The 15,036-nt window shown below is 33.1% G+C and overlaps 1 protein-coding gene across 2 annotated transcripts; it reads right to left on the reverse strand.

Annotated features, from left to right (window-relative positions):
* Nucleotides 1–55: 55 nt before the first annotated feature.
* On the reverse strand, nt 56–10,948 carry LOC134537875 (uncharacterized). 2 transcript variants are annotated; one of them, XM_063378769.1, is made up of 6 exons: nt 10,877–10,942; nt 9,712–10,051; nt 9,293–9,630; nt 6,858–6,992; nt 3,304–3,379; nt 56–274 (listed from the first exon to the last, which is right to left on the reverse strand). In XM_063378769.1, the coding sequence occupies exons 2-6, from the start codon at nt 10,019–10,021 to the stop codon at nt 63–65; spliced, it is 1,071 nt and encodes a 356-aa protein (XP_063234839.1). In that variant the 5' UTR covers nt 10,022–10,051; nt 10,877–10,942; the 3' UTR covers nt 56–62. The 2 variants fall into 2 exon arrangements, with proteins under 2 accessions (XP_063234839.1, XP_063234840.1); XM_063378770.1 differs by having other exon boundaries at nt 9,293–10,051; nt 10,877–10,948.
* Nucleotides 10,949–15,036: the final 4,088 nt, after the last annotated feature.

Genomic DNA, 15,036 nt, shown 5'->3' on the forward strand with positions numbered 1-15,036 from the left:
TGTACAGAATGGTGGTTAAATCTAAACGAAAAAAAAAAAAAAAAATTACGTTATTTACAGTTTCACACAATGTGGATTCGTAAAAAGTCGTGTATTTGAGTACGGCAGTAGGGGCACAGTGAATATTCTATATTCAATGCCCCCAGTTCGTCTTCTTCAGGTGGTAAAGTCATTCTCCTCCTAAGCTCAGCCACACACTCGTCACACAAGCCTTGATGGTGACAAGGGACAATGATGTTAGTTGGCTCGCCGATGTTGCAAATCATGCACAACCCTGGAAAAATATTGATGCATTAGTGTCAGTGTGTTGTTACTTTGCATGTTCTATTTCATGAAAATACATTCTAAAACAAATTAAATTGTTATAGTATACATATTGACGTTTGAAGGTATTTTTTAGCTTTTGAAAAGAGACAATTTAAATTTGCTCAATATGGCTGTTGGCCAAACCTCTTTTAAGGCGTTTTTATTACTGCGATATTAACATTAACTCCCAGAAAACACTGTTTTATTAGGCGGAGAAAGTTTATATGCATATATATAGCCTAGGCTAAATATTAGAGTAGTGACACAATTATATTATTCATTCCAATTCATTTCGCTTCATTAACACAACTTTTTTCTCAATAGCAATAAATTAAATGAGTATTATTTTAATTTAATATTGTACTTCCCTATAGCTAATTATTTCGAAATACGGTGTCTTATATTAAAATGAAGATGCATGATTTGCATAGTGGGTGCTGATAACTAATATTCATGATTATTGACTACTATTATGAGTTTTTGAAACTCGTTCGAGTATAAAATTATATTTAAATATTAGTCTTAGAAAATTGTATGTACTATAAACTCTTTACACGTACATTCATAAACATATAGAAATTTTAAACATTGAAATATTATGTTATGAATAGAGATCCGGAAAATGCGCGGGTTCATTTCGTGTTATGCTAAAATTCCAATAGATATACCTTAGTGCTGCTTCTACCACTGGTTCACTGTTAATCTGGAGTAATGAGGGCCAATTAGAGACCCTCGCTCAAAGAATTGTCGAATCACAGGCCGCCCAGCCGTGACGACTCACAAGTCAGCAGCCAATGTACAGGTGCCATTTGCCCGAGTGTGTAGAGTGTAGTAGAGTCTATCCTGGAGGTCATTGAACCCGCGAATTTTCCGGGTCTCTAGTTATGAAATGTATATACGCCTATTTAACAATACATGCAAATATTAGCCCTGCTGGTTAAAAATTATTTCTGGCTCAGCTGCACGCTCAGGTAGATTTTAAATGTCATACTTCGTTACACGGATCTTTATAGAATCTTGAAGAATATTCTAGGGAAATCTGGAGCATTCTGAAAACTTTGTGCTGCGCCGCTAGCGAAAACTCCTGTGAAAATAAAATACGCATTTACTTCCATAATTATGTATTAAAACAATTTATTATCATGTTGCACTTAAGGTTGCTGCTATCAAAAATATCTCAGAAAAAAGATAATGGTAATATTTAACAATATCTAAAACATTTTTTATGGCCTCAATATTGTTTCTTATAAGAGCCATGCATGTTTGGTTATTACGATCTTAGTTAAGTCTCTCGTTATAGTAAGGGGTGGTTGTATAAAACCTGTTTCATATTATTTTTAGATGAATTTACGAAAGTTAATAAAACTTAACAGATGTGAAAATGGACCTAAAAAGTTATAAATTCTCCAGTCCATCAACCCCTATTTTTTCACCTATAGAGCTAATGTTTGGTGTTATAAAAAAAACTTTAGAAACTAAATTTTTTGGTATTATATTAAGAAGGAATAATTACTTAAAATGAAATCCAATTTCTTAAAAGTTTAGAAGTTATTGTTGCTTTCTTCCTCACTGGTCCGATTTTACCCATTAACGAAATGGACAGAGATTTATCACCTCTTTATTTTATGTATATATTCCTGGCATGGTATTGGGTATGGAGACTATATAACGAATTTATTTGGAAAAATTTTTTTTGAAAGTCACACTATCGTCATGAATTCATGTAATCTTTCGTCAAACATCACCTCAAAATTTTAAATATACTGGAAAATAAAGAAAATAATTAATTGTCTAAGTAATATTAAATACTCGCAAAGAAATATCAACCGAGCGGGCAGTAAATTTATTTTGTACTAATGTTTTATTCTACTAGTTGAGTTCAATCTTATGAAATTGTTTATTTGCCAATATTTGGATGTTGGTGCGTCAATGGGTCATTTGAGATCTTAAAAGGTGCCTTCGTGCAACTTGCTGTTCATCTTACTCAGAGTGAGTAATTTCTTTTAATGACCATAACAAGCAGATACGTGTATTATAAACTGGTTTAGGTATTTAAATTTTTTTTTAAACTAAACAACTTCTGTATCCCATAAATTCTGCTCAAAAATTTAAATAAATTATAATAGCTTTGATAAGTTATACTCTACATCAAATTCTCTGCACACGTAAATATAAACGTGTGGCAACATATCTGATTTAGAAGATTGAATTGTGTTAACCTAACTTCATACAGAGTTGTTATCATAAATCTGTAACATCACAATCTTAAGGGTAAATAATTACACATGTTTTACTTAGGTACACAATAAGCCAAGCTTAGGGGCATGCATATTTCGCGAAAAATTCAGAGACTAGTTGAAAGTTAAAACACTATAGCATTGCCTGTGTGTCGTGATTGGATGAGTTTATTTTGTCGATTGTTACAATACAATCAATGACAGTAATTCAGTGACGGAAGCAAACGCGTCTTGAGTGGCCCGGTCAAATAAAGCAACGTCTTCTCTTGCAGACGACCGCAAATCACAAGGAAGAAACAGCTTGCGCGGGTATACCTTCTTGCAGTCTAACAGGTGTTCAGATCTATTCGCGAAAAATGCCATCCCCTTAGCTCCATGCAAACACTTGTAAAAATAAATTTATTATGTCTGAACATGTTTAAGGTAGTAAGCAAGTTTTATACTCGACCAATATATCGTTGGTATCCACGGACGTTGCGAATTATCTCGCTGGCCAAATAATTGTTCCATCTAATCCCTTTAGGAAGCTTAATTTTTATTAACCGTATAAAATATATCATTATTGTTGGTGCAGTTCATCATAGGGTGCGTTATAATACTCGATGAGGACCTCACTGACTTATAGCCTACTAACATGATTCACACTCATGCATTTTGTCATAGTTTAAGAATTTAGCAGTAATTAACACTGCAGTTTACTTACATAAAATCATACGTGACTGAATTGATATCATTGTATAGAAAATACAAATGTACTAACTTGTAGTTACTTCAGATAAAGGTTGTTCAACTCGTTCTGAAACTTCTTGATCCATTCCATTTTCTTGAAGAGACACCTTCATTGAGAACAAAGCAATACATTTTAAACATTAAATGATAGTGACCGCACTTTTCTCACAAGATATACCCTTTTAAAATCCATATAAACTCCCCCATGTGCTTACACGTTGAGTGAAAGCAGTTAAATAAACGTCAAGATACGACAGACATGTATATTGAAAGATACTATGAAATATTTTTTACAATACAAAAAATTACAATAATTTCAATCGGAATAAATCAAGGTAGATTTAAAATTTTGTATCCGTTAATGCTATGGCCTATTAAATAAGAAGTATTTGGTGTTAACACTTTTTTTTTATTGAAATGGATGACGCTTCTTGTAAAGCCATTGTGGCGTACGCATGATCATTGCATATTTTATAAATTACAAGATCTTGTATTCCAAAACATTAATGGCAATTTGTAAAGAAGTAATCTAGTTGTCCTTTATTCACTAGAGTCTGAGTAACCAATAAGACACGGTTAATTTACAAATAGAGCCTAATAGCTCAAAGCTCCCCACAATTCAGTATTTAATCCCGAAAAAACAAGTTTTTAATCTAAAGTAGTGATTGGTTTAAAATTAAGCTTCAATAAATAAATCATGTCACCTAATGCAAAAAATAAAATAATTATGGCTGATTTCGCAATGAGTGACAGTCAGTTTAGCGTTAAGTTGTGGATAAAATACATAAATAATGCTTGCTCGTTCCAGCTGTAGTTTTCTTTGTACTTCATTATAGCAACAATTTTTAATAAGCAGCAAGCAATTTATCAATTAATAGTTTTAAGTATGTCAACCATGGATTTATAAAGTTCACAAAATAAAATTACCTACGAGATTATAAAGTTGGTTTTTGGTAAATATGCAGCAATGCATTTATTTTATTATTTGGGTTTGTTAAAAAATATAAGACCAATTATTAAAAAAAATTAATCTAGTACGACTCTATGCGTAAGTTCTATTTTCAATCATTCAACTCCCTTTGATTTTATATCACCCATGGCATATTTTAATACGACGAGCATTAAGCAACAAGCAAACACAGGTAATTGAGTTGAAATAGATAGTACCATCATGAATTTCCCGTCATAATCTGTTAAATTGGATTAATTTGCTTCAAATCCTCCAACTTTTTATTGCATAAAACCCAATGATATAGCAACAAATAAATTAATACTGTTTGAATAACATCATAGAGATCAGTTAATAGTTATTAATTTCCAAAGAAAGGACATAATTTAAAAATAATGAAATATCGTCCCAGCCAGCGAATACAATTACATTTATTTCTAAGGTGATTGCAGAATAGTAAATTTATTAGCACGTTCATGTTTTAATTACTGTGTGGTAACATTTTCAAAAAATGATTTTTTTTAGTTATGTGCAATTACTTTTGTTTAATTTTTTCCAGGGTTATAAATTAAAAATTGTAAACCGTGCTTTCAATCAAAATAAGATTACCCTATACAGTGTTATACCAATAATAACAATACAGTAAAAAAATCAAATATGTATCAAAATACTGCCAATTCAAAAGTAAAATCAAATGGCGAAAAAAAATTAAAAGGGTAATTAAAGATGGATAGTAATGAAGGGTTACACTATATTTTTTAGCAATTTCAAAGCTGAATAGTTGTAATGTTCCCGATGTATATTGTATTACTGAGTGTAAAATGTGTTCTTAATTCTTCAAATTGCACACTTCCTTTGCTGAAGTAACCAACCAGTGATTCATTCTTTAACATGCAAAAATAATTTACCTTTTTGGGAAAAATATTTAATTACCTTTTTATTTGTTTATTGCACACGAAAATTGCTTGAAAGAGTTTCTAAACTGTTTATTGCATTAAATATTTCCTTTCCTGTGTGAATGTAATCTAAACAGATCTTGAAAATGGATTAATAAAACAATAGTTTTTAAATTTATAGCATTCTCTCAAAAATAGGTACTACCCAACAAGTTAATTTCTTGAAATTTAAGATGCACGGAATAAAGTTATATTTCACCAAAAATGGTTTTATTGTGATTTCCCAATAAAACATCTTTGATTTTCTATATATGTCATATACGGAATTACTTTATTCACTTTCTAATATGCAAATAAGGAATTTCCTACAATTTTCTCATACAGAAAATGTCAACTTAGTAATTATTTTAAAATCGAACATTCAACAGCTTCTTCTGTCAAGCTGTCGAAATATTGCAGTTAGAACTCTATGAACTAAAGCGTCCCTATCGACAGCTGAGATTAATTTATTAAAGCTACTTTCCCACAAATCTGATTTTTTATAGTTAATTGACCCTGGTTTTATGCAAAATAATGATCCTAAAATAATTTTAATTATGTTCTTACTTCTCGTTCGGCAATGTTATTAGGACAAACAATATACAGGCCATGGAAACTGGGGAGAAAATTGGCCATATTCTATTATGAGATTACTTTGCATATTCTGCCTCAAGTATCTAATCTATTGAAACCATGGGATACCAAAATCGGATGGACATAACAGGAATTTATCCCGAGATCTTTAGAATTTTAATCCAATATGTTACATTTGTGCCACCTCGCTCTGTAAGCTGATTTGAGACCAGAAATAGGCCTTTACTTTCCAACTGTGATGACGTGTCATTTGTGTGGCTTAATCAGAAGTAAGTTACAGCTAAACTTCATAAAACAGTTATTAGACTTTGTTCAAGAGTAACGATCTAAATAATTGAAATGTTATTTGCGGTATGTAGGCATAATTTTTTTCACATGTTATTTAATCACACGTAGTTTTCTGTACGTGTTAATAAAATTTTAAGAGAGAAAAATTTCAATAAAGATTTTGATATAATCTTGAATTTGTTTTTAAAAATAAACATAACGCCTTGTTATAGGTTGTGTTAGAATTATGTAGGCTACATAAGAATGTTGTTACGCTCAAATATTTAAAATAAATGATTTTACTACAACGCAGGGATGAGTTTTGTACTAACAGCTAAAATTTATCAGTCGAATTATAACTCATTCTGTGTTGGAGGTTAGTAAAGTCATTTAATATTTTATTTGTAATTGTTTCTTATACGCTATAAAAATATTTCAGTCCTATGATTCGCATGCTAACAAACAATTTTACACATCGCATCGGTAGAATTCAGTGGTTTCACTTTGATGTAACATTAAAAATAAGGATGACATTCATTATTAATTTTACATTTTTCATCCTTAAAATAATTATCCGCTCCTGAAACCCAACTTAGCAAAATTACGTGCTCGTGAGTTCACCCTTTTATTAACAGATTTTTATTTTAATTATCTGCTATGACCAGCCAATTTAATTGTGACATATCATGCTACTCGTAGTGCACTATCAAATCATCCACAGAGGACAATAGAAACATCTACCAGTATTGAATACAAAGCATTAAAATATACAGAAACAATTTAATATTATACTATTAGAAATCACTATTATGATTTCGTTAGTACTGTTTGACTGTATACCTCTAAAATTGATTCAAACGAACTTCCAGCTTCTTCATTCGTGTTTCTTGGTCTCTGATATGGAGGTTCACGATGCCGATATCTTCTTCCAATATTTGGTGTCCTCTCTTCCACCAAGCTGGATGTGCTTGTGGTCTGTAACAATGCAATAACCAAATAAATGTTTTGAATTTTTTAACACCAATTATAAAAAATAAATTTGAATATGATGCATACAAAACATGAAAACATGGGTATTTAAGGCAAGCAACAAACATTAATGCTGGTTTTTTTTATTATTTGTATACATAGAGTGTTTATTAAAGAGAAATTGAGCAAAATACGAATTTCATACTGGTCTAGCTAAAAAAAAAAAAAAAAATTGGGTATGAAACATAGAATACAAATGTATTTACTCAAGGCACTGCATCTAACTTCAGTTGAGGCTATCAAGGGCGCCGCCTACCGAGGCACACAAGGCACACATACGGTGTGCAGAGCTTCAGTAGAACAAACGCGATTTGAAAACTACTCAATATATCCGAGTGGTCTTTGTTTACGGAAAGCATATAAGAATGCGGTGAGGGCGGAAAAGTCGTTCTGTTTCTGTATTTCGTTTTTAAACTGTATTTTTAGGAGAGTGAAAACGGCTAAAATACGTGTTTCCAGAGTAGTTTTTTGTCATGAAACGCCCGTTAATATTGTTGAGACCACTTAACGGCCTTGCATTCCACTTCCACCTTTATCTACATTTAGTCGCCATTTAGTGTAATGGTCATCGCTTCGACACCGCGCTAGTAACACCAACGAGAGTCACGCTTATCATCTCACCTCACCAACACATATACGCCCTGACGAGGCGGGCTCCTTAATTTCTGGCGTATTCTTGTTCTGTTTATACCCTGATTATACCCTCGCCTAACAGCGCAATGACACTCTGTCAGGAATTCTATATGATTATATTTTGTTTAAGTGCACATTAAAATTTATGAAATGAAATAAATAAAAATAATTGGTATCTGAATGCCACAAGCTAAAATATTTATAATACTTTATATCAAAGCTCACAAGAATCAAGGATTCGTTTTCTTAATTAATGAATACCGCCATAGGTAGGACTCTATGGTATTAAGAAAGTGAATTAGAACAATTAAAATAAAATACATAACTACTGGCTCAGTGACGGCAACGTATGAAGTCTCCGGTGCGTCATACCTCGGCCGGTGATGACGTCAGACTAAGCTGGCAGAGGGCTCTCACCGAGGCGTCTTTGCGCCGAATAAGTAAACCGTTATGATTATCGAATTCATACCATGCGTTATTGATAAAAACACAGACACGTACATATATAAAGCACGTCCTCCAAAGCTTTCGTTACTGATTATAAAATAGGATTCATTAATAAGTAAAGTTTGAAATAATTCCTTCTTCGGTCAAGTTCGAATCCGCTCGTTTTTCCGGTTCCGGCTTTGTCAAGTGAAAACATTTCACTCAAATCACATTACAACAGGGGACTTCAAGTCAGTCTGCTGAAACCACATACACTTGATGAAAAGAAAAATATATATTTCATTTTAATTCCTACTAAATTGGAACTGGGAATATTGCACTGCACAAACGGGTGTCTTCCGGGGTCGTGGCGCACTGTTTGAACTCTCACATGCCCACGCACTGCGGCTCTACAAACGCGGGGGGGGGGGGGGGGGGGGGGGGGGGGAACTGAGTCAGGACGGTCAGGGTCATTGGGGGAAAGCCCCGGTCAACGTCACATCTTTGTGAAGTGTGATACAAAGAATTTTGGTAATCGACTATGAACGTGAGAATTTTCAGAATTTAGTTGTAGTAGACAACTAGCAGACCACAACGTCATTAGAGACGACATAAACTTAAGATATAATAAACTATGAATTATTGGAATGTGTTAGCATGCCTGAAAATCTACCAATGAATGTAAAGCCATGATATTAATAACATGGCATTAAAGTTTGCTTAAATTATTTTAATATTTTTATAAACTAATGTTATTTAAAGTTATATAATGTTTGATTTAAATATTGCAAATATTTATACATGGAATTGCCGACTTCAAATTAACGCGCAAATAAAATTATGTTTCAATCAAACTGGTGAGAAATACTCCATTACAAAATATTATATATAGCCCTTTTTTTCTAAATTTATAGTTATGTCATGATTCATCACAAAAGAAATTAAGTTGCCATTGTGTTATTAAAAAAGTAAAAGACTCTATTTTAAATTATTTCAGTACATTTGGTAATACAGATGTAACAATTTTCCGCAGATTTTCCTTTATCTTGTTATACGGTTTACCAATAAAACATTTCACTTATAAAATGCGTAAAGCTTTGTTACTATATAAACTAGGGAATTATGTATTCTAATAATGAAGTTTTATCTTTGTTTTAAATATGTATTTAAATGTTTAATTAACTCACCTCATCTGTGATGGTAACCTCTCCATCAAACAGTATGTCAGGAAGATGTTCTGGTGGTGTGTCATCTTGGAATTCGTCTTCAGCTGTAACTTCATCGTCCATTACAGCTGCCACCAAAGATGTTCGTAGAAGTCGTTCTGCTAACGAACTCACAGTCCAGGATGCTCGTTGGAGGAATCTTTTAATAGAAATTGATTCTTCAGACAGCTCCCCCTGCATTTGCTGAATGTTTTCGTCCTGCCGCACATACGATCGACGCCGCGTTCTCTGGGCTGCCACCTGCCTCTCTACGTTTCGCCTTGTAGTATGGAACGAACTGTCTTGTTTTCTAAGAGCGGCTGAAAAAACATAGTTATTAACAAACGAGGAAAATATTATAACATTCTTAACATATTTACTATGAAAATAAATTTACTTACTGATGAAATGCCAAAATTCCGGTCTGGGCCCACCTACAGCTTTAAGCAACTTTCTGTAAAAAGACTCAACGGCATTGTTGGTCCTCCACTCGAGGCCATTTACAGACAAAACACTTGGCGTCACCACACCAATCCAAAAATCTCTTATGTATTGTGTGAGTCTTTGAAACGTAACCATCATGTTTTCCTGCAGCAAATATTCTTCCACTGTTTGTACTCCAGATATAATTTTGTCTGTGGGTAGTAACGGTAAGGCCATAAGCATCTTCAAAGCCGTTTCTCCAGTTTCAGAGCGGATGGTTCTCGCCATTCCCAGTTGTTGCGCGCGTCGAAAAATTGCCTTTGAACATACAGAATGTGTGTCCAACCATCTGGCTCTTAGGGTAGAAAGTCATTCAGTACAATATTACACATGCACACTTATAGCCTACACACCTCAACACAAACATAAAAGCTTAAATTTCAGAGACAAAAAAAATTAAATGTATCTTCAAAGTTTCCAAGCTAGAAAGCAGACCAATTTCAAGTGCTGTCAGTTTTAAATTTCATGTAAATAGATTTATGCTTCTTAAAACGATTACTGAAGCTGCAGCAGCTGCAATTTAATATTTTTATAACGGATATTTATGCCTGTTATTTAATTTTAAAAAGACTTCACTTTTACAGTAAAGGTATTGTAGAGAAAAATGCTTTGCATTTGCAATGACAGACTATACACAATTGATCCATAAAATAAAACTAAAATGAACCTCACCTTTTTTTCCAAGCAGCCATATGAAAGGACTGTGACAACAGCTTTAAACAATAGGACCTCCAATATATTTTGTTACTGGCTGAGTGGTCAAGAACTATTATTATATTTAGTCGTGAGTTGGAGTTAAATTTCAGATCCTATGTTACATAAATGTGACACCTCTGAAAACTTAAATCATTATTAATAATAATAATACTGCATTGGCCCTAACATTCTACTTCTTAGAATTGCATGCATAAAGTGTGGTGTATTGTATTGTAACCATGCCACCAAGTATTCGATCCCAATTTGCTTTAGCTATTAAGTGCTCTGCACCAGTTTTATCCTTGATTGCATAATCAATGCATTAATTGATTTATGACGATAAACAGCACAGCTATTAAAATTTAAAATAATTGAATGGTATTTTACCTGGGCGTAGTGAAACCAACATCCTTTCACTGATACATTTGGAAAAACACGTCGAAAGGCAGAGCGCAATGCGGGTTCGAAGTCGTTCATTAAAGTTGCTGGCTTAAATGTTGGCACTTCTTCGATTAAACCTCGTAAAACGGCTTCGTACGCTTCAGTTGTCCTTCTCGTCATAAGTGCGTAAGCTGCAGGGTATATCTGAAGTAATAAATCAAATTAGTAAACAAATACTCCCTTAATGATAACTCGTTTATAAAAACAAGATAAAAGTTGTTTCCCTACATATAAATTCTTTAGCAGGAAACCGGTTGTTTTAAATATTTTACATTGTTTCATGAATAACATTTATGATGCAGAAAATAGTTCCATATTTATTCAATAGAGTTATACATATAATGTCAATGTAATGTCTGAGCATACGAATATCTATAAGTCGATTGATGTGACGAAAAGGCAATTCTCACGGTTTGCTTTTTATTTACAACTGTCGTTCCTTGTCAATTAATTTTGCCTAGATTAAATGAGGTTATATAAAGCCTGAATTTATTTGACTTTACCAAAAATTTAATTGGCATCGTCTCATGTGAAATTTTGTGTCGTTTGCGTCATTGATGTATTTATGGAAAAGTTTATTAAATGCACAGATATTCAGCTCACCTACACGAATGTTTAAAACTTGGACATTAATTTATTCCAGCTGTTACGTATATACTAAGATCATATTTTACTCTCAAAATACTGAAAATAAAACAAAATTTATATCCGTTATATTGGATTCCATGTTACCTTAGGCCTTTCGTAATATTTGTAAAATATTAAAGTTTTACTAATTTTAGGAATACTGCTAATGATGGAAATATCGTGCTTCTGTTGGTATTTCTCTCTATTTCAGGATTCCCACACTCTTACATTAGTCAATTTCCCAGAGTTTCCCGTGTTTTTCTTGTCCTAACATTTTTTCCTGCGTCATCGAACTACTGTCTATCAAGATAACAGGAATATTAGTATAAAATTGTTACTAAGACAAAATTACATTAACATGCATAACATACAGAAATGACTAAATATTTTCCTATACAATTATCATTATCATTAAAATTACATAACCAAGTGTGCCACTTTAAAATAAGACGAATGCATTTATTTGATCAAACTGGGGACAATGCATCTTTATTTTGATCAGGAGAAAATGAAATGCAACCAAGATTTTACTTAAAATTAAAAGACAATAGTTTATCATTTACGTTTATTAATTGTTAATAAAATTAGATGAGATTAATTTAAATTACACACATATTTGATTACAATGCATACCAGTTTAGAGACATTATATTAAATAGAAAGAAGAACCGCTGATACTGTTTTGTAACTAAGATATAATAATTTGTTCTGCATTTCCAGGTTTAAAAACACATTTTCAATACCTTGTGTTTACCTGTTTAACAGATTTTCTCTGTCTGCGGTAATTTGCCTTTCTATGAAGTACAACTCACAAGTGCAGAATTGATGATTGAAATTTAGTACATGTAAAGGTTATTAAATTACTTTTAATTAATACAAAAATTAGGTAGGTGCATATTTACGCTGGAAAGTATACCTGATTTTGAAGTCCTCCATGCCTTTCAGTATCTACCACGTGCAGGGTAAATAGTTGTTCGCTTCTAGGATGAAGAGGCACAGACTTGAAAGTGCCATCAGCCTGAACGTTAGAATTTTCTGTACCTAGCAAATCCTTGAAATGTGGTGAGACAAATAAAGCGGCCACCCCACCATCGGTGGAAACAATGGTTTTAAGAAAAAACCGTTCACCACTTAGAGACTTCCCCCAAATTTTCCACTGATCAAGCGTCATCATCTCGTCAAACTCTTGTAGTGATTGTGGTTGGGGTGGTACAATTCTTTTACGTGCACGCCTCATCAGCTCTTCTGCCGATGGGAATCCTACTACTTCTTTTGCCAGCGGAAATCTGATAAAATAACACATATAATAAAACAAAACACATAAGCTTTTCATTTATTATTCTCCATTGGTTCATTACTATACAACTATTTCACGCTGGTCAAATTTTTATTTCGGAAAATTACTTGCTATTAAACCCTATACACAGTAAAAGTAAATAGCCACGCGTGATAAACGCCGATCACCATGGAACGCTATTGAAGCCATCGATTCTCAAGGGTCTATCACAGGTCCTTTCCATTTCGTGCCCTTCAACTACATCGCAAGCCTCTAATAACTTATACAAACCAACAACTTTATGCTTACAACTTCTCATTGTCGCCAGTACATACAGCATCGTACATGAAATTTAGAAACTGAATAGAAAATTTGAAGCAGTTAGAGTGTGCGATGTCATATAAAATCGTATTTGAATTCAATAAAAAGCAATTAATTTCAATAACTTCTTCATCTCTAAATAATAACAGCGTGTAATCATGGATAGGCCACTTCAGAAGATGCGAATATTGTATTCTTAAACTCTGTTAAAAGATGTAAGATTATGATGTATGGAAACATATCTCTGGAGGGCTTTTGTGACTGATGTTTGTAATGAAATCGTGTAATTCTGTTCACTATATAATTATTAATGAATTTATTGTCATGTGCGTGAAAGCTACACACTTGTGCAGTCACTATACATTTGATCGATTATTGTCACGTAGTCTAAATGACATAAACCATCTGAAAAAAGGCTGCAAGGTTCAAAATATTTGCATTCGTTTTTCATATATTCTATAATTACGTTATTACTCAAATCTAACTATGGAAAACTGAATTGGCTACAACTAAATCCATACATGATAACTAAGCACACTAATTGCTATACCTACACCAAATACTTAGACAAGTTCTTCTCTAAATATTTATATCAGATATACATGTTTGAAGCTCAATTCGCAGTCGTGGGCCTCGATGAAAATCAAATCATGAACTTCAATTAACCATGTGTGTGACCAATGTTATGTCAAATTCATTAAATTCTCTGGTGCAAACTCGACTAGAATACTCAACCCAAACTGCCTGCGCAGTTATAAATTTCCACTTAACCAACGCAGAAGTGAAAAAACGTGTGTAAGAATTTGTGATTTTAAATATTACAAAAAAAAAATTAATTTTTTTTTGCAATATAGATGAGCTCATATGGTTTAAATTATTAAACTTAAATGTCATTAACTAGCCATTCATTATTAATTTAATAGTTTTTATTGTTCTTGCTTGTATGTAATTTTATGTTTCTTTGTTTAATTTTTGTATTGTGTATTTATCGGATTGTAATGGCAAAGAGAACGTGTACACGTCTTGAATGCGCTAAATGAAGCAAAAAAATTGAAAAAATTTAACCATTGCGCTACTTCATTCGGTTGTACCTACAATATTATGCCCATATTTTGTGCGTCTATAGTATAATGCACACGCAGGTATACAACTCGGCATTTAACACACAAGTAGGCCTACTTGACCACAACATTTTATATTATAGCGAGTAATTCTCCCAGAATTATGATAGTGACTGTAGTAATAAAATATGACTATGAGGGCGCGAAAGTTTCACGGATGCCAACTAAATAAAGAAACATTTATTGGGGATCGGTACTTGACATGTAGGCTGGCCGGAACGACAGGTCTGTCCCTCGGGTAGGGCAGCCGGCTCCACTGAGTGTCAGCCTCATCTCATTCTTGTAGACCCTGCCTCAGGGCGGGAAGCTAGCTACATGGCGATTTTCATTTCTTTACTTGACATGTAACCTTGATGAAGTTACTGATTTGTTTTTTATTTTGTCAAAACAAACTACGTATAGAAAGGTGTTGAGTTAAAGTGAACTCAGGGTAGTTTGCAAAACTCAGTGTACTGCATTTAATTTGTTAGCATGTGTGAACTGCGACACTTTTTATACCCAACTAATAAATCGGAAGAACGGTGAAAACTTACTCAGGGAGAGCCCTTTTTCCACGTGACGCCAAGCGCATTGTAGTTTTTTATTAACCTAATCTGTTCTTAATGTACCTAGTTTTTTCGAAAGCCTCTCTCATCAGAAACACGGTTATTAACATGACCCTTGAGATTTTTAGAGTTATAACAAAAAATGAGAACGTTTAGAGAACTAAGAATGGTTTTTTTTTTGAGATAATTCAATTGGTTTCAAGGAATACTATGATA

The sequence above is a fragment of the Bacillus rossius genome, chromosome 12 (assembly GCF_032445375.1).
Source record: "Bacillus rossius redtenbacheri isolate Brsri chromosome 12, Brsri_v3, whole genome shotgun sequence".
NCBI lineage: Eukaryota > Metazoa > Arthropoda > Insecta > Phasmatodea > Bacillidae > Bacillus > Bacillus rossius.

What these genes read in the sequence shown, in the direction of transcription:
- LOC134537875 (XM_063378769.1), bottom strand. Translation starts at nt 10,021, where the DNA reads ATGGCGAGAACCATCCGCTCTGAAACTGGAGAAACGGCTTTGAAGATG. An exon ending in GGAATTTTGGCATTTCATCA is followed by an intron (nt 9,631 to 9,711) that starts GTAAGTAAATTT and finishes ATGTTTTTTCAG; the next exon opens with CCGCTCTTAGAAAACAAGAC. An exon ending in TTTATCTGAAGTAACTACAA is followed by an intron (nt 275 to 3,303) that starts GTTAGTACATTT and finishes ATATTTTTCCAG; the next exon opens with GGTTGTGCATGATTTGCAAC.